Source organism: Ranitomeya variabilis, chromosome 1, assembly GCF_051348905.1.
Source record: "Ranitomeya variabilis isolate aRanVar5 chromosome 1, aRanVar5.hap1, whole genome shotgun sequence".
Lineage (NCBI taxonomy): Eukaryota > Metazoa > Chordata > Amphibia > Anura > Dendrobatidae > Ranitomeya > Ranitomeya variabilis.
Window position 1 is genome coordinate 945,007,574 of NC_135232.1, and position 20,422 is coordinate 945,027,995.

A 20,422-nucleotide genomic window follows, 5' to 3' on the forward strand; every position below is an offset into this window, starting at 1 on the left:
CTGCGATCCTTGCCACTAGGATCATAACAGTCTCCTGCCATAACGTTTCATATAATTCAAATGTCGACCGATAGTTCGCGCTTACATTGATGTACCCTGAACCTATTTGATTGGGGCTGCTTATCCACAATCCGGACTGTCCTGCATTGCAACCTTTCATCAATATTTCTCTGCCCTCAATGTCCAGGGAGATTTGATACAGTGCCATAAACGCCTTGATTATGTTGTGCACCGTCAACAAAGGAACATCAAGATCTCTGGAGTTGGACTTGTAATCTTGAGATTGTTCATATTGTTCAACAATTTTGGCTCTCAAGTCCTCAGACAGTTCTCTTCTCCTCTTTCTGTTCTCCCTGAATTAGTCAATTTCTCCCCTTTTTATCTGGTTTCAGGTGTGATTTTCATATTGTCCACTCCTGTTACTTGCCACAGGTAAGTTTGTTTTAAAAAGTATTACATGCTTGAAACAAAGCTGTTTACCCACACTTTTGTAAAGGTGTTAATAATTTTGTCTGGTCCATTTTTGGGATTTTGTGTGAAATTAAGTCCAATATGCATTTTTGGTTTTTTTTTGTGTTATTCCAATATACACAAAGGAAATGGGCATGTGGTTCATTTTCTGGAACAATTTCAAGAGTGCCAAAACTTTCAGCCATCACTGTAGCAGGTGTTGCTAAGATCTGCAAATGATCTCATTTTCAAGTACATAGCACCAGTCTATGGCATATGGGAGGGGAATAACTGACATCTGCATGGACAGATTGTCAGCTAAGAAGAATGGCATGCAGTGATCCATTCTGTACTGCAAGTGAAATTAGACATCAAATAACAAGCCTAAGGGTCAAACAGTGTCTACACAAACCATCAGAAGGCATTTTCACAACATTGATCTATGAGCCAGACGTTTAGCTACAGGTCTTACACTGAACTCACGCAAGAGCCCATGAGGGCTGCAATGGAGGTTTATTCTCTTTAGCAATGAGCCTCATGTTTGTCTTGGACTCAATGGTAGCTGAAGATTGGTCTGAGGACCACGTGGCCATGAACAGAACTTCATGATGGAATGTCACACCAGTCCTATTCCTGGGATTATAGTGTTGGGTGGCATAATGTACAGTAGCCAGACCCCTCTAGTCTTCAATCCAGGTACACTAACAGCTTGGCATTACATTGATGGCTTTACCAGTGGTAAAGCCATTTCTCCAAAGTATCTCAGAAGCCGTTTTTCAACAAGGCAGCACCAGACCACATGATGTTTGTGCTACTGTGAGCAGCCTTCGTGGCTTAAACGTGCTACCATCACCTGCAGCATCTGTAGACTTCCCAGCATATCTGGGATGTGATCGGTCAGCAACTGCAAAGTGAGCTGCCAGCAGTGGATATTGATTATTTGCACACCCTAGCACATTTACCGTGGCAGAACATTCTTCAGACAACCAATAATAACCTTATTGATAGCAGCCAGGGCATTTAAAGAGCATGTATTTTTGGACATGGTGCTCAAACGCAATAGTGAATAAATGGGATGTTTTGAAAATGTTGTTTACATTTTTTCATAATTGTCATATCATTATTAATGATGAGCGCAAGTGCTCATTACTCAAGTTTGCCTAGGGTGCTCGGGTATGTACCGAGTATCACAGGTGCTTGAGTGATATGTTCAAGTCCCCATGGCAGCATGTTTGGACAGCTACAAGACATACGGGAATTGCCCATGTTTGTCAAGCAATCCCTGAATGTTCTTTGGCTGTCGAGCAGCTGCGAAACATGCAGTCAGGGGGACTCAAACATGTCACTCGAGCACCTGTGATACTCGGTGCATACCCGTGCATCCTAGGCAAACTCGAGTAACAAGCAGTTGCGCTTATCACTAATCATTAAGATGTCTATCCATCCTGTTATTTCCATAATTCCACAAATTTTCCCTCTTGGTAGTACAATTTCAATATTGATGAGTGTTTATACATACAGTGGGTACGGAAAGTATTCAGACCCCTTTAAATTTTTCACTCTTTGTTTCATTGCAGCCATTTGGTAAATTCAAAAAAGTTCATTTTTTTTCTTATTAATGTACACTCTGCACCCCATCTTGACTGAAAAAAAACAGAAATGTAGAAATGTTTGCAAATTTATTAAAAAAGTAAAACCGAAATATCACATGGTCATAAGTATTCAGACCCTTTGCTCAGTATTGAGTAGAAGCACCGTTTTGAGCTAGTACAGCCATGAGTCTTCTTCAGAATGATGCAACAAGTTTTTCCACACCTGGATTTGGGGATCCTCTGCCATTCTTCCTTGCAGATCCTCTCCAGTTCCGTCAGGTTGGATGGTGAACGTTGGTGGACAGCCATTTTCAGGCCTCTCCAGAGATACTCAATTGGGTTTAGGTCAGGGCTCTGGCTGGGCCAGTCAAGAATGGTCACAGAGTTGTTCTGAAGCCCCTCCTTTGTTATTTTAGCTGTGTGTTTAGGGTCATTGTTTTGTTGGAAGGTGAACCTTCGGCCAAGTCTGAGGTCCAGAGCACTCTGGAAAAGGTTTTCATCCAGGGTATCTCTGTACTTGGCCACATTCATGTCATTATTATTATTATACATTTTTATACACCATTTTTTCCATTGCGCTTTACATGTGAAAAGGGGGCAAATATAGACAAACACATTAAACATGAGCAAAAAACAAGGCACTAACAGATACAGAAGGATGGAGGACCCTGCCCGCAAGGGCTCAGAGTCTGCAGGGGATGGGTGAGGATACACTAGGAGAGGGTAGAGCTGCTTGTGTGGTGGTTCAGTATGTTGAGGATCACTGCAGGCTGTTGGCTTGTCGGAAGAGGTGAGTCTTCAGGTTATTTTTGAAGGTTTTCTATGGTAGACGAGAGTCTGATGTGTTGTGGTAGTGAGTTCCAGAGTATGGGGGAAGCATGGGAGAAGTCTTGTGGGAAGAAGAGATGAGAGGGGAGTAGAGAAGGAGATCTTGAGAGGATCGGAGGTTGTATGTATTTAAGTACCGGGAGACCATGTTGCAGATGTATGGGGGAGACAGGTTGTGGATGGCTTTGTATGTCATAGTAAGGGATTTGAACTGGAGTCTCTGGGCAATAGAAAGCCAGTGAAGGGCTTGGCATAGGGGAGAGGCAGGGAAATAGTGGGGGGATGGGTAGATTAATCGGGCAGCAGAGTGTAGGATGGATTGGAGTGGTGTCAGAGTGCTAGAGGGGAGGCCAGAGAGTAGGAGGTTGCAGTAGTCAAGGCAAGATGATAAGGGTGTGCAATAGTGTTTTTGTGGTGTCGTGGTCAAGGAATGCGCAGAGCCGGTAAATATTTTTGAGTTTGAGATGGCAGGAGGAGGCAAGGGCTTGGATATGTGGCTTGAAAGAGAGGACAGAGTCGAGGATCACCCAAAGGCTCGGGGCGCGTGGGACTGGAGAAAGTGAGCAACCATTGTGTCAGGAACATTTTTTATTACCTTTTTGTGCATTACTGCCCTTTTCCAAGATGGGATATTTGGTCTCATGTGCACTGTGTCTTCCTGCTATAAAACTCCACCCCAGCCTTCAGTCTGTGCTAGAGTATTCTGCCTTGCATCCAGCTCCTGACCTCTGGTTACTCCCTGGCTATATACCCGCTCCTGTGAACCTGTGGGGTTATCTGTTATGATCCTTAGTGGTTGAGGATCACAAATTACTCCAGCTAAGTAACAAACATAGGACAAGCTCTAGGGAGGTGGCAAACTGGACTGACCGCAAATCTGAACCTATCCAAACACACTAGAAGTAGCCGGTGAACGTGCCTAAAAATCCTAGACGTCTCGAGCCAGCCTGAGGAACTAACTACCCCTAGAGAGAAAGAAAGACCTCTCTTGCCTCCAGAGAAATAATCCCCAAAGATATAGAAGCCCCCAACAAATAATAACGGTGAGGTAAGAGGAAGGCACATACACAGGGGTGAAAGCAGATTCAGCAAATGAGGCCCACTAATACTAGATAGCAGAAAATAGAAAATGGAATCTATGCGGTCAGTAAAAAACCCTTACAAAATATCCACTCTGAGATTTCAAGAACCCCCACACCAACTAACGGTGTGGGGGGAGAAACTCAGTCCCCTAGAGCAACCAGCAAGCGAGGAAATCACATTTTAGCGAGCTGGACTAAAAACATAATGAACGCTGATAATCAAAAAATGATCAAACAAAAACTTAGCTTGTCTTGGAGAGACTGGGAGCAAGGTAGCCACAAGGAATCTGAAGAGCACTGAATACATTGATAGCAGGCAAGGAACTGAGTATCCAGGTGAGCTAAATAGGAAACCAACCAAGGATTACGAACCAGCTGATGCTGCAACCTGCAGAAAGACAACACTACACAGTACCGCTTGTGACCACTAGAGGGAGCCCAAAAATAGAGTTCACAACAGTACCCCCCCATTGAGGAGGGGTCACCGAACCCTCATCAAGACTCCCAGGGCGATCAGGATGAGCCGCGTGGAAGGCACGAACCAAATCGGCCGCATGAACATCAGAGGCGACAACCCAGGAATTATCCTCCTGACCATAGCCCTTCCACTTAACCAAATACTCTAGAGATACGAGAATCCAAAATCTTTTCCACCACGTACTCCAATTCGCCCTCGACCAGCACCAGAGCAGGAGGCTCAACAGAAGGAACCACAGGTACCACATACCTCCGCAACAAAGACCTATGGAACACATTATGAATGGCAAACGATGCTGGGAGATCCAAACGAAAAGACACCGGGTTAAGGATTTCCAAGATCTTATAAGGAACGATGAAGCGAGGCTTGAATTTAGGAGAGGAGACCTTCATAGGAACATACCGAGAAGACAGCCACACCAAATCCCCAACACGAAGTCGGGGACCCACACCGCGGCGGCGGTTGGCAAAGCGCTGAGCCTTCTCCTGTGACAACCTCAAATTGTCCACCACATGGTTCCAAATCTGCTGCAACCTATCCACCACAGAATCCACCCCAGGACAGTCATAAGACTCAACCTGACCCGAGGAAAAACGAGGATGGAAACCAGAATTGCAGAAAAAAGGTGAAACCAAAGTAGCAGAACTAGCCCGATTATTAAGGGCAAACTCGGCCAAAGGCAAAAAAGTCACCCAATCATCCTGATCAGCAGAAACAAAACATCTCAAATAAGTTTCCAACGTCTGATTAGTTCGCTCGGTTTGGCCATTAGTCTGAGGATGGAAGGCCGACGAAAAAGACAAATCAATGCTCATCTTAGCACAAAAGGTCCGCCAAAACCTGGACACAAACTGGGATCCTCTATCAGACACAATATTCTCAGGAATGCCGTGCAAGCGAACCACATTCTGAAAAAATAGAGGAACCAAATCGGAGGAAGAAGGCAACTTAGGCAAGGGCACCAAATGGACCATCTTGGAAAAACGATCACACACCACCCAGATGACAGACATTTTCTGAGATACTGGAAGATCCGAAATAAAATCCATGGAAATGTGCGTCCAAGGCCTTTTCGGAACAGGCAAAGGCAAACCGCTGGCACGAGAACAGCAAGGCTTAGCCCGAGCACAAATCCCACAAGACTGCACAAAGGAATGCACATCCCGCGACAAGGAAGGCCACCAGAAGGACCTAGCCACCAAATCTCTGGTACCAAAAATCCCAGGATGACCCGCCAACACCGAAGAATGAACCTCGGAAATAACTCTGCTGGTCCATCTATCCGGGACAAACAGTCTCTCTGGTGGACAACGGTCAGGTCTATCCGCCTGAAATTTCTGCAGCACTCATCGCAAATCTAGGGAAATGGCAGACAAAATCACTCCCTCTCTGAGAATACCAGCCGGCTCAGAAACTCCCGGAGAGTCAGGCACAAAACTCCTAGAAAGTGCATCAGCTTTCACGTTCTTCGGACCAGGCAGGTATGAGACCACGTAGTTGAAACGGGAGAAAAACAACGACCAACGAGCCTGTCTAGGATTCAGGCGCTTGGCAGATTCAAGGTAAATCAGATTTTTGTGATCAGTCAAGACCACCACATGATGTTTAGCTCCTTCGAGCCAATGTCGCCACTCCTCAAATGCCCACTTCATAGCCAACAACTCCCGATTACCAACATCATAATTCCGCTCGGCAGGTGAAAACTTTCTTGAAAAGAAAGCACATGGCTTCATCACAGAGCCATCAGAGCTTCTCTGCGACAAGACAGCCCCTGCTCCAATCTCAGAAGCATCAACCTCGACCTGGAAGGGAAGAGAGACATCTGGCTGACATAAGACTGGAGCTGAAGAAAACCGGTGCTTCAGCTCCCGAAAGGCCTCCACGGCCACAGGAGACCAATTAGTCACATCAGAACCCTTCTTGGTCAAATCCGTCAAAGGTTTAACCACGCTAGAAAAATTAGCGATGAAACGACGGTAAAAATTAGCAAAACCCAAGAACTTCTGAAGACTCTTAACAGACGTGGGCTGAGTCCAGTCATGAATAGCCTGGACCTTGACTGGGTCCATCTCCACAGTAGAAGGAGAAAAAATAAAACCCAAAAAGGAGACCTTCTGTACTCCGAAGAGGCATTTTGAGCCCTTCACAAATAAAGCATTAGCACGCAGGACCTGAAACACCATCCTGACCTGCTTCACATGGGACTCCCAATCATCAGAAAAGACCAAAATGTCATCCAAATAAACAATCATAAATTTATCCAGATATTCTCGGAAGATGTCATGCATGAAGGACTGAAACACAGAAGGAGCATTAGAGAGTCCAAAAGGCATCACTAAGTACTCAAAATGGCCTTCGGGCGTATTAAATGCTGTTTTCCATTCATCTCCCTGCTTAATGCGCACAAGGTTATACGCACCACGGAGATCTATCTTGGTGAACCAACTGGCACCCTTAATCCGAGCAAACAAATCAGACAATAGTGGCAAAGGATACTGAAATTTGACTGTAATTTTATTCAGAAGACGATAATCTATACAAGGTCTCAAAGAACCGTCCTTCTTAGCCACAAAAAAAAATCCTGCACCAAGAGGGGAAGAGGATGGGCGAATATGTCCCTTCTCCAAAGACTCCTTTATATAACTCCGCATCGCGGCATGCTCAGGTATAGACAAATTAAAAAGTCGTCCCTTAGGGAATTTACTACCAGGAATTAAATTTATAGCACAGTCACAATCCCTATGAGGGGGCAGGGCACTGGACCTGGGCTCATCAAATACCTCCTGGTAGTCAGACAAAAACTCAGGGACCTCAGAAGGAGTGGAAGAAGCAATAGACACCAACGGAGTATCGCCATGAATTCCCTGACAACCCCAACTTGACACAGACATAGCTTTCCAATCTAAAACTGGATTATGAGCTTGCAGCCATGGCAGACCCAAAACGACAACATCATGCAAATTATGCAGAACGAGAAAGCGAATCACCTCCTGATGTACGGGAGTCATGCACATGGTCATTTGCGTCCAATACTGAGGCTTATTCTCAGCCAATGGCGTAGCATCAATTCCCCTCAGAGGAATAGGAAATTCCAAAGGCTCCAGGACAAAACCACAGCGCCTGGCAAACGACAAATCCATCAGATTCAGGGCAGCACCCGAATCCACAAAAGCCATAACTGGGTAGGACGACAAAGAACAAATCAAAGTAACAGACAAAATAAATTTAGGCTGTATAGTACCAATGGTGACAGGTTTAGCGATTTTTTTTAAGCGTTTAGAGCATGCTGAGATAACATGAGTAGAATCACAACCCATTTTGACGTCTATGACTTTGTCGCTCAATTCTGGTCAGAGTTCGGTCACATTGCATAGACTCAGGTCTCTGTCCAGAAAATACCGCCAAAGGATGAGCAGATTTGCGCTCCCGCAAACGCCGATCAACCTGAATGGCTAAAGCCATGGAATCACTCAGACTTGTAGGGGTGGGAAACCCCACCATAACATTCTTAACGGCCTCAGAAAGACCTTCTCTGAAATTTGCAGCCAGGGCACACATTGAGTAAGCACCGACCATTTCCGAAATTTTTGACAATACAGCTCTGCTTCATCCTGACCTTGAGAGATAGCCAGCAATGCTTTTTCTGCCTGATTCTCAAGATTAGGCTCCTCATAAAGCAGTCCAAGAGCCAGAAAAAATGCATCTACATTAAGCAGGATCTCCTGGCGCCAGAGAGAAAGCCCAATCTTGAGGGTCGCCACGCAACAAGGAGATAACAATTTTAACTTGCTGAGCGGAATCACCAGAGGAACGAGGTCTCAGAGATAGAAATACCTTCAATTATTCTTAAAATTTTGAAATCTAGATCTATCTCCAGAAAACAACTCAGGAATGGGTATCTTTGGTTCTGACATAGGGCTACGAATAACAAAATCCTGAATACTTTGCACCCGTGCAGTAAGATGATCCACACTAGAAGTCAGAGTCTGAACATTCATGTCTGCAGCTGAGCTCAAAACCACCCAGAGTTCAAGGGGATGAAAGAAGCTAAACAGACTGCAGCAAAGGAAAAGCGGGAGGAAAAAAAAAAAGTACTCAGGTCTTCTTTTTATCCCACTTCTGCGATGCATTAAACACTTAGGGCCTGCTATACTGTTATGATCCTTAGTGGTTGAGGATCACAAATTACTCCAGCTAAGTAACAAACATAGGACAAGCTCTAGGGAGGTGGCAAACTGGACTGACCGCAAATCTGAACCTATCCAAACACACTAGAAGTAGCCGGTGAACGTGCCTAAAAATCCTAGACGTCTCGAGCCAGCCTGAGGAACTAACTACCCCTAGAGAGAAAGAAAGACCTCTCTTGCCTCCAGAGAAATAATCCCCAAAGATATAGAAGCCCCCAACAAATAATAACGGTGAGGTAAGAGGAAGGCACATACACAGGGGTGAAAGCAGATTCAGCAAATGAGGCCCACTAATACTAGATAGCAGAAAATAGAAAATGGAATCTATGCGGTCAGTAAAAAACCCTTACAAAATATCCACTCTGAGATTTCAAGAACCCCCACACCAACTAACGGTGTGGGGGGAGAAACTCAGTCCCCTAGAGCAACCAGCAAGTGAGGAAATCACATTTTAGCGAGCTGGACTAAAACATAATGAACGCTGATAATCAAAAAATGATCAAACAAAAACTTAGCTTGTCTTGGAGAGACTGGGAGCAAGGTAGGCACAAGGAATCTGAAGAGCACTGAATACATTGATAGCAGGCAAGGAACTGAGTATCCAGGTGAGCTAAATAGGAAACCAACCAAGGATAACGAACCAGCTGATGCTGCAACCTGCAGAAAGACAACACTACACAGTACCGCTTGTGACCACTAGAGGGAGCCCAAAAATAGAGTTCACAACAGTTATCCTGCTACTCTGCTCTGAGTTCCTGCTGCATACACCAGTTCCAGTAATCCTCCTTCATCTGCTGCTCGTGTTTACTTCCATCTGCATTTGCTGGACATGTAAGCTGTTGCTGCTCTGCAAGAACCTGAGACTATTACCCAGACCTCCTTGGTTGAGCTAAGATATTATTTGAACTGCCTTATAAGCATATCTATCTGTGTTTTGGACTAAGCAAGGACTTATTCGTGTCAAGTATCCTCAAGAATAATTGTGCTTCATAGACTTTCTGCGTGATTGCATTTTCCTCTGAAGTTTCCTATAGACTGCTGAGCTGCATTTGATATTTGCACCAAGTGTTGTGGACTTGAGTTTCTCTCTGCACCTGTTTGAATCACCGTGTGATAATACAGACTTTACCACTTATAAACTGTGTCCTGTAGTTGTCTTGTTCCACGCAACGAGTCTCCTGAGATATCCCCTATAATTATTACAGGATACTCTAGCCTAAAAAAAAGGAGACTGCTGGAACAATGACTGCAGAAAGCAGACTAGAGCAGGTGTTTTCCATAATTAGATCACTGCAGAAAGATGTGGAAGGTCTGCAAAAGAAGTTTGGAAGCTTTGAACACAATCAACAAGTGTTTGGACAGACTTTGCAGGACTTAAGCACCTGCATGGCAGCCCAGGAAAACAAACTTGCTGGCATAGAGTCCCAGTATAGATGGGCTTTTCAGGACATAAGCACGCAAATAGCTGCACAAGCGACTTTTCCCTCTGGGCAACCGCCACCAGCTAGCCCACCTAAGATGCACCCAATCAGATTTAATTGTGATCGCGACAAATTTCGTGGCTTTGTGAATCAATGTATGCTATATTTTGATGTGCATGCTGACCGTTTTCCTAATGATAGATCCAAAGTATTGTGTGTAATAATGCTGCTGACCACACGGGCGCTCGCCTGGGCGAATCCGATGAATGAGTCTCGTGACCCACGGTTAAATAACTTGGATGATTTCTTGGCCGCTATAGCATTAATGTTTGATGATCCTAATCGCCGTGCAACCGCTGAATTTGCTTTATTGTCTTTACGCCAGGCAAAACGTTCTGTTATTGAGTATGCTACTGAATTCATGAGATTAGCGGTAGATACCATTTGGGACAGTTATGCACAATTGCCTATTTTTAAAAGGGGTCTGTCTAGTATTGTAAAAGATGAACTAGCTCGCTCGAGTCACCACAAGAGCTAGAGACATTTATACAGCATTGTGTGCGCATTGACATTCGCCTTACTGAGCGTAGGCAGGAGAAGTTTGCTGCATATAACCATATTTCTAACTTTTCCCTTCCTTCCAAAGAGCCTGTAGGTAAAACATCTCGGGAGGTGGAGGAGGTGCCCATGCAAATTGATTCCGTTCAGAAGCGCGAGATCAATTAGCGCCGGGAGCATCGCCTTCGTGAAAGTCTATGTTTCTACTGCGGCCAGTCTGACCACTTCTTGATCAATTGTCCTAAGTGTCCTAGACGGCCTAACAAGGTGCTAGCAGCAGTAGGGGAGTATGACAACTGTGATGATGAATCTGACATCTCTGAATGTAGCCTGCCTTTAAACGCTGTATTCCATTCACTTTCTATGACTTCACCCCCAAGGAGCTTAAGGAAAAGAACTCTCACTGTTCTCTCCCTATTAAGATCCTGTGTTCAGGACAGTGGATTTCCAGTGCAGCTATGATTGACTCTGGTGCAGGTGGCAATTTCATGGATATCGCATTTGCCAAGGAACATGGTATTGAAATTCAGCAAAGAGCCTCTCCAATTACCATGGAAACAGTGGATGGGTCACCTTTAATCTATGGGCCTGTGGATCAGGAGACCGTACCCCTTGAAATTTTGTTGGAGCCTAATCATCAGGAGCAACTTTCTTTCTTGCTAATTTCTTCTACTCATTTTCCTGTGATTTTAGGCATTCCTTGGTTGCGTTCTCAGAACCCAATTATCAACTGGGAGACCAAGGAGATTATCTTTCCAACAAGGAGCAACTCAGCGTTAACAGAAGCTGTCCCTGAGTCCACGGCTACGGAACCACATGTACAGGTATTTTCTTTACCTCCAGCATATAAAGAGTTCTCTGACAACTGTGACAAGAAGAATGCAGATCAGCTTGCTCCACACAGGCATTATGACTGTCCCATTGAGTTGCTTCCTGGGGCAGCTATTCCTTTTGGTAACGTATACCCTTTGGCGGCACCTGAGCTTCAAGCCTTAAAGGAGTATATTGATGAAAATCTGGCCAAAGGCTTCATACGTCCTTCTTCCTCACCAGCAGGGGCACCTATCTTTTTTGTAAAGAAGAAGGATGGGACCCTGAGACCCTGTGTTGACTATCGTGAACTCAAAAGGTAACCGTACGAAACCGCTACCCTTTGCCTCTGATTCCCGAATTACTGGAAAGAGTCTGCCATGCTAAGGTGTTCTCTAAACTGGATCTTCGTGGGGCTTATAATTTGGTGCGTATTCGTCCAGGGGATGAGTGGAAGACAGCATTCAGATGCTAGTATGGACACTTTGAATCTCTTGTGATGCCCTTCGGGCTTTGTAACGCCCCTGCAATGTTTCAACACCTTGCTAATGACATTTTCAGAGATTTGTTGGACCAGTTTGTAGTGATCTATTTGGACGATATACTAATCTTTTCTGACTCTCTACAGGAACATGAAGAACATGTCAAAACTGTTTTAAGACGTCTGAAAGAGAACCATCTGTATATTAAGCCGGAGAAATACGAGTTCCATCGTTCTGAGATACAGTTCTTAGGTTATATCATCTCTCCCCAGGGGCTGAACATGGAATCTGGTAAGATTCAGGCTATCCTTGACTGGCCGGTACCCAAGAACGTTAAGGAGGTCCAACATTTTATTGGTTTTGCAAATTTCTACAGACGCTTCATTCGAAATTTTTCTGATATTGTCCGTCCCATTACTTCCTTGACAAAGAAGGAAAAGCCCTTTAAGTGGTCATCACAGGCTCAAGAAGCTTTTGACTGGCTTAAGATCTGTTTCACATCAGCACCGCTGTTGATACACCCAGATCCAACACTTTCTTTCATTGTGGAGGTGGACGCTTCTGATAATGCTTTGGGGGCTATTCTCTCCCAAAGAACTGGAGAGAAGGGTCTGCTACATCCTTGTGCTTTCTTTTCCCGTAGACTAACCTCAGCAGAGAACAATTACGATGTGGGAGACAAGGAATTGCTGGCTATTATTGCGGCTTTCAAAGAATGGAGGCATCATCTGCAAGGAGCTGCACAACAGATCATAGTGCTAACTGACCATCGCAATTTAGAGTTCCTTACATCCGCTAGATGTCTTTCTCCTCGTCAGGCTCGTTGGAACTTATTTTTAAATCAATTTAACTTTGTTAACTCGTACCGTCCAGGTTCTCGTAATGGGAAGGCTGATGCTTTATCCCGAATCCATGCTGCGGATTCCGTACCTGGAGCCCCGTCCAAGACCATTCTATCTGATGCCAATTTCATCGGAGTTATCCACGATCAGGACTTGTGGAAGGAGTGCAGGGAGGCCTATGACGGTGATGTATTTCTGGCCAACCCACCTGTGGATATTAATCTTGTCTTTAAGGGTGGCATGTGGTTCAGAGATCGACGTATCTACGTCCCTGAGGTCGTCCGTCTGCAGATCCTCAAGTTGGTACATGACTCCAAGTTGGCTGGTCACAGGGGGGTACAGAAGACACAAGAGTTCCTGAGCCGATTCTTCTGGTGGCCAACTTGCCTGAAGGATACCAAGGACTATGTTCTCTCTTGCGAGGTATGAGCTCGTTACAAGACTCCTCATGTGGCACCTACGGGTCTTCTACAACCATTACCTGTTCTGTCCCGCCCTTGGGGGTCTATATCAATGGACTTTATTGTGGAGCTGCCTACATCAGGGGGGCATGAATACAATCATGGTGGTTGTTGATCGCCTGACTAAAGCTGCTCATTTTGTTCCATGCACCGGCCTCCCCTCAGCTAAAGATACAGTGAACTTGGTTATACAGAATGTCTTTCGGTTGCATGGGGTTTCGGATGAGATCATCTCTGACCGTGGAGTGCAGTTCACTTCAAGATTCTGGAAGGGGTTTCGCTCTGCACTCAATATTAATGTCTGTCTCTCTTCTGCTTACCATCCCCAGACAAATGGTCAGACTGAGTGGACCAACCAGACGCTGGAACAATATCTAAGATGCTATGTCAGCCATCTCCAGGATGATTGGTTGGAGTTGCTGCCGTTAGCCGAAATTTTCATATAACAATTCTCAGAGCGCCTCCACTAAATTTACACCTTTCTTTTCCAATCTGGGTTATCATTCGTGTTTCTTACCTAGGTCTTCAATTAATTCTCCGATTCCGGCAGTGGAGGAAAGGCTGACTGCGATGAGGCAAAATCTGGAGGTTCTGAAGGAATCCCTGACCACAGCTCAAGAACGTTATAAGAGATCGGCTGATAGATTCCGTAAACCTGGACCCTTGTTCACGGTAGGAGATTCCGTGTGGTTATCAACTAAGAATCTGAAGTTAAACGTTCCTTCACAAAAACTTGGACAGAAATTCATTGGCCCTTTCAAGATCAACGGTATTGTGAGCTCTGTGGCCTGCCGGCTGAAGCTGCCTAGGACTATGAAGGTACACCCAGTTTTTCATGTATCTTTACTAAAGCTTGTATCTCCTAATACCTTCCAGGGACGTGTTGTGCCACCTCCGCAGCCTGTGGTGATTGATGGGCAAGAACAATTTGTGGTGGAGGAAATTGTTGATTCCAGTATTCACAGGAATTGGCTCCAATATCTGATAAGATGGCAGGGATATCCCTCTGAGTTTCTCTCTGCACCTGTTTGAATCACCGTGTGATAATATAGACTTTACCACTTATAAACTGTGTCCTGTAGTTGTCTTGTTCCACGCAACGAGTCTCCTGAGTTATCCACTATAATTATTACACATTGACATTGATGGATAGGTCTGGTGGAGGGGTACAGTGAGATGGGGGAAAGATGATGAATTCTGTTTTGTCCATGTTCAGGTTTAGAAAGCGAGCAGAAAAGAAGGCCGAGATAGCAGACAGCCAGTGTGGGATTTTGGTAAGGAGGTGAGGTCAGGTCCGGATAGGTAGATCTGCGTGTCATCGGCGTAGAGATGATACTGCATACCGTGGGATTCTATGAGCTGTCCCAGGCCAAAGGTGTATAAGGAGAAGAGTAGGGGTCTTAGAACAGAGCCTTGAGGAACACCGACAGACAAGGGGCGAAGTGAGGAGGTGGTGTGGGAAAGGGAGACACTGAATGTTCGGTCTGTTAGATATGATGAGATCCAGGATAGGGCCAAGTCTGTGATGCCAAGAAATGAGAGGATCTGTAGCAGAAGGGAGTGGTCCACAGTGTTAAAGGCAGAAGACAGGTCCAGGAGAAGGAGGACAGAGTAGTGTCGCTTGCTCTTGGCAGTTAGTAGGTCATTAGTGACATTAGTTAGGGCAGTTTCATTTGAGTGATGGGCTCTGAAGCCAGATTGTAACCGGTCAAAGAGGGAGCAGGAGGAGAGATGGGAGGACAGTTCAAGATGGACATGTTATTCCAGTAGTTTTGAGGCATAAGGGAGAAGAGATATTGGGCAATAGCTAGAGACAGAGGATGGGTCGAGGGAGGGCTTTTTGAGTATGGGTGTGATCTTGGCATGTTTAAAAGATGAGGGGAAGACACCTGTTGTGAGTAAGAGGTCAAAGAGGTGTGTTAGGGTTGGGATGAAGACCGTGGCAAGGTTAGGGATGAGGTGGGACGGGAACGGGTCAAGCATGCAATTTGTGAGGTGTGATCTTGACAGGAGGGTGGAGAGCTGATCTTCTTTCATGGTGGAGAGGCTGGTTTTGGAGGAACAGGGTTGAGCAGCTAAGGGGGGAATTTGGTGCTGTGGGCCAAAGCTTTCTCTGATCGTATCGATCTTCTGTTTAAAGAAAGAGTCAAAGTCTTCAGCAGAAATGAGAGGGGAGGGAGGAGGTGCAGGGGGATGGAGTAGAGAATTGAAAGTGTTGAAAATCTGTTTAGGGTTGTGAGACAGGTAGGATAGGAGAGATGAGAAGTAAGTTTGTTTTGCAGTAGTGAGCGTGGACTTGAAGCTGGCGAGGGACTGCTTGTATGCAATGAAACAAACACACAGCACCAAAAACGCAGCTCCGGAATGTCCAATGATTACATATATGAATAAACTTTATTGAAAGATAAAAACATATGGATATACAGCATGGCAGGAGACATCCCCTATACAAACCCGCACACGCATGTCCCAAAGGGACCCGAGTAAAGTGCGTAGTCAAGATACATAACAAAAGATACAAAGACACTCCAACATGAAAGATCCCAATATTGCTGACCATAAGGAGCGGTACCGATAATTAATGCATATATAATCAAGGGAGGGAAACCTACCACAGTGTCACGGTACCTACGCACAGCACTCGCGTCCACAGAGTAAAAAATTTAAAGTGGTCTGAATACTTTTCATACCCACTGCATATTTTTTTAGCTTTCTAATCAGCAAATCGAACATCAAGAGGAAATCAGAGAGCAGCTGCAGACCTGATTTCCTGTTAATGTTCGATTTGTCCAAAGGCAGGGACAGTGACGCTCACATGTCAGAACAACTGCACGAGAACATAAGTGCCGACACCGCTGGAACGGTGCTGGCACGGTAGGTGAGCATAAGCTTTTTTATTTTAGAGGGGCCAAGTGTGGGGTATGAGAAGGGGATATCCACGTAGTGGACAACTTCTTTAATAATCATTCTGTGCTCACCAGTCAGAATGTTAAGGCTATGTGCACACATTGCAGAATTGCAGCAAAAATTTCCACGGCAACTCTGCAACTCCCTGCCGCGGGAAATACGCATGCAGAATTGGCATGCATATTTCCACTAAACACTAGCAAGTGTAATTAGCTTGCAGAATGCTAGCGTTTTCCAAGCGATCTGTAGCATCGCTTGGAAAACTGATTGACAGGTTGGTCACACTTGTCAAACATAGTGCTTGACAAGTGTGACCAACTTTTTACTATTGATGCTACCTATGATGGAGCAGGAGGGTCCGGGGATGCTGGAGGTACCAGGATGCTTAGGGGATCTCATTTCTCTTTCCTCTGGTATGCTAGATCATATCAGAGGAGAGAGAAATGAATGGAAAAGTGTAGTTTTTTTTTATTGTGATTGACGTTATTCGGTGAATAACGGTGATCACGTGACTGGGTACGGTAAAAACCGACCCAAATAATGTTCTCCGGCGTCTCAGATACCTCCAGTAGCCGAGATCCCGGAGATTTTCTGACGCTGGGTGGAGCTATACACTTATTTCTCAGCGCCGTTAAAAAGCAGCTCCTTAATAAGGCTCCTTAACTATCACTGTTAAAAGGCGTATCAGTGGTTGTTAAGGAGTTAAACAACTGCTACATTTTTGCTATGCAGCAGTCTTTTCATAGCCTGTTGAGACAGGCCAACCATGCTTTGGATGTGCACATAACAACAGTCAATAAATAATAGTGAAGTGTACATTTATTATTTATTATATTTATACTTACCGTATGTAGCGCAATAAATTCCACTGCGCTTTACAGACATCACCATCACTGTCCCCATCGGGGCTCATAATCTAGACTCCCTATCAGTATGTCTTTGGAATATGGGAGGAAACTGGACAACCTGGAGGAAACCCACTCAAACATGGGGCAACCATACAAACTCCTTGCAGATGTTGTCCTTGGTGGAACCACTGAGCCACCGTATACACCTTTACTCAAATAGCGATTATTAAGAAGGGTTGATCACACTGACATCACATGTTTGCCATACAGTTGGAGACATTTATTTTCCTGTATTTTAGCAGGAAAACGTGTACTCAAAAGTTTGCAAAAATGGACAATCTTTTGTTTCACATTTAGCCAATAGTGGCTAATGACTGTGTTATGTTATACATTTGCAAGGGCATCTATGAATTGGACAGAATTCTTGGCAACAAGGATTGGTGACTATTTTAAGTATGCTATTTTTAGAAAAAGCTGAAGACATGTTTGTTGGTATAAAACAGTACATACAGTATAGACAATATACAGGGCCTACCTCTAAATAACTCCTTTGCTCTTCACTCTGTGCTTCTGTGATGTCTATACTGTCATCCTCATCATCCTCTTCATTGTCACTGATTTCAGCTGTTGCCAAGCCAAGGAGAAATATGGCAAAACATATCCATATCCATCTCCTCCACCTCCAATGGGACTGCATTGTAGGGATCTGAAAGGTGCAAAGATTATTAGCGATATGAGATGTCCGTCAGTCCTGAAAACTGCTGCCATATGGTGTCCTGTCATGTGCATGAATAGGACAGCATGCAATGCCAGTGATCAGAGAGGAATACAGTATGTTACATTTACAAGTGTGATATATAAAAATTACCTACTGATCACTTCATACTAACTCGATTTTGAAAGTAATTATAAAATGATTCTATGCCAAGTTCCATTAAAAATTCACACAAAAATATAGCCCAGCACTGTCTTAGACCTGGTGACACACAAACTACTGTATATCCTTGGCATGAACAGACCTTGTGTAGTAGTCCACAATGCTTACAGCTACGATGAGTCCTGTGCCATGCCAACAGTAAGGCTATGTGCACACGTTGCACACGTAAGCCGCGGGCACCGATGCACACATAGTGGACATTGGACATTGGATTTCTTCAAATCCCATCCACTATGCTGTAACATCTGGTCACTGCGGGTTGCATGCTGCGAATGTAGGCAGCGTCCAACCTGCAGCGGAACATACCCTCAGAAATCTGCGTGAAATGCAATATCTGTCTATTTTTTTTTTTTTAAATGGGCGTGGGCACCCGCGTAATTTTAATAACCAGCAGAGGGAAAGCCTACGGCTGAGGGTATATGTTAATTTTCTGGGAAGGAGCCAATAGCCATGAAGATACCCAGGCTTTGAATATCAGCTCACAGTTGTTTGCTTAGCCTTTACTGACTAGTTTACAAGGGAACCCCAGAAAGAAATTTACAAGGGGTCCCCCTATAAAATTGAACCAGCAAAGACTAGGCAGACAGCTGCAGGCTGATATTAATAGCCTCGTAAGGGGCCATGGATATTGGCCCCCAGGCTAAAAACATCAACTCTCAGCTGTCCCAGAAAAGGCGCATCTCTAAGTTGTGCCAATTCTGGCACTTAGCCTCGCTCTTCCCACTTTCCCTGTCGCGGTGCCAAGTGGGGTTCATATTTGTGGGGTTGATGTCACCTTTGTATTGTCAGGTGACATCAAACCCACAGTTTAGTAATGGAGAAGTGTCTATAAGACACCTATCCATTTCTAATCCTATATGTACTGTTGTGGATTCTGTTTGTGGGCTCCCTCTGGTGGTTACTGCTGGTACTGGGTGACTTTGGTGGGTTGCGGCCTTTGGTTTCCACCTGTCCATCAGAGGCTGGGTGTTTCCTATTTTACCTGGCCTTTCTGTCATTCCCTTGCCGGCTATCAATGTATTCAGATGTGCTCTGTTTGGTTCCTGCCTACCTGCTCCCAGATCTTTCAGAATAAGCTAAGTGCTGATTTTCAGTTGTTTGGTTTTTTGTCCAGCTTGCTTATTATGTCTCTATGCTAGCTGGTAGCTCTAGTGGACTGAGGTTCTCCCCATGTGCCATGAGTTGGCACATGGGTTCTTGTAATCTCAGGATGGTTTTTTGATTAGGGTTTTTTGCTGACCGCTCAGACCCCTTTTGTATCGTTCTGCTTTCTAGTTTACAGCGGGCCTCAATTTGCTGAACCTATATATATCATCTCTATGTGTGTGCCTTCCTCTCATTTCACCGTCAATACATGTGAGGGGGCAACTATATCTTTGGGGTCCATTCCTCTGGAGGCAAGTGAGGTCTTATTTTCTCTGTAGTACTAGTTAGCTCTTAGGCTGGTGCGTGGCGTCTAGAACCAACGTAGGCACGCTCCCTGGCTATCTCTAGTTGCGTTTGTCAGGCGTAGGGCAGCGGTCAGCCCAGGTTCCATCACCCTAGAGCTCGTCCGATATTTTGTATTACTTTGCTTGTCCCTTGCTATCCCTAGCCATTGGGATTCATGACAATGTACATGGTAAATAAAGACACAGCCATTATAAAATCCTTTACTTGAAATAATCCCACAGACTCCTTTATTAAATCTTAATTTACCATACTTACTGAATACCTAATCCCCAACGCCGTCGTCTCCTGCAACTAAAATAAAATAATAAAACAACATATAATACTCCCTGTCCGCCGTCGTCCATTATCGAGTGTCCCACGATGATCTCACGTGCAGAACTGTCACATCGGAAGACGTGACCGCTCTACCCAGCCTCCGGCGATACACTGACAGGAGATAATCGCTCCCGTAGTGTATCACTGGGAGTTTACTGGAGTTCATCCGCTCCGGTGCTGTCACTTACAGCACCGCTGCGTGGGAAAGTTCTCACACAGCGGTAGTGCCGTAAGTGACAGCACCGGAGCTGATCAGCTGATACACTGCTGGAGCGATTAGCTTCTGTCAGTGTATCACAGGAGGCCGGGTAGAGAAGTCACATCTTCTGATGTGACTGTTTTAGGCTACGTTCACATTTGCGTTGTGCGCCGCAGCGTCGGCGCCACAGCGCACAACGCAAACAAAAACGCGGCAAAACGCACGCTAAAACGCTGCGTTTTGCGCCGCATGCGTCGTTTTTGGCCGAAAGTTGGACGCAAAAAAAATGCAACTTGATGCGTTTCTTGCGTCCAACGCTTGCGGCCATGCGGCGCAAAACGCAGCACAACGCATGTCCATGCGCCCCCATGTTAAATATAGGGGCGCATGACGCATGCGGCGCCGCTGCGGCGCCCGACGCTGCGGCGCTGACCGCAAATGTGAACGTAGCCTTACACGTGAGATCGTTCTGGGACAATCTGGATTACCCGGATGACAGCAGACAGGGAGCATATGTTGGTTTATTATTTTACATTATTTCTAGAAGACGAGGGCGTAGATCATTTGGTGTGA

General features: G+C 45.1%; 1 protein-coding gene across 2 annotated transcripts in view; it reads right to left on the reverse strand.

Moving 5' to 3' along the window:
* CLGN (calmegin) overlaps positions 1–20,422 on the reverse strand; it is a 165,673-nt gene that overhangs the window by 85,531 nt on the left and 59,720 nt on the right. For both annotated transcript variants that reach the window (XM_077279222.1, XM_077279216.1), the window contains exon 2: positions 17,482–17,652. In XM_077279222.1, the coding sequence (XP_077135337.1) occupies positions 17,482–17,643 (162 nt within the window). In that variant the 5' untranslated portion in view covers positions 17,644–17,652. The remainder of the gene's footprint in view (positions 1–17,481; positions 17,653–20,422) is intronic.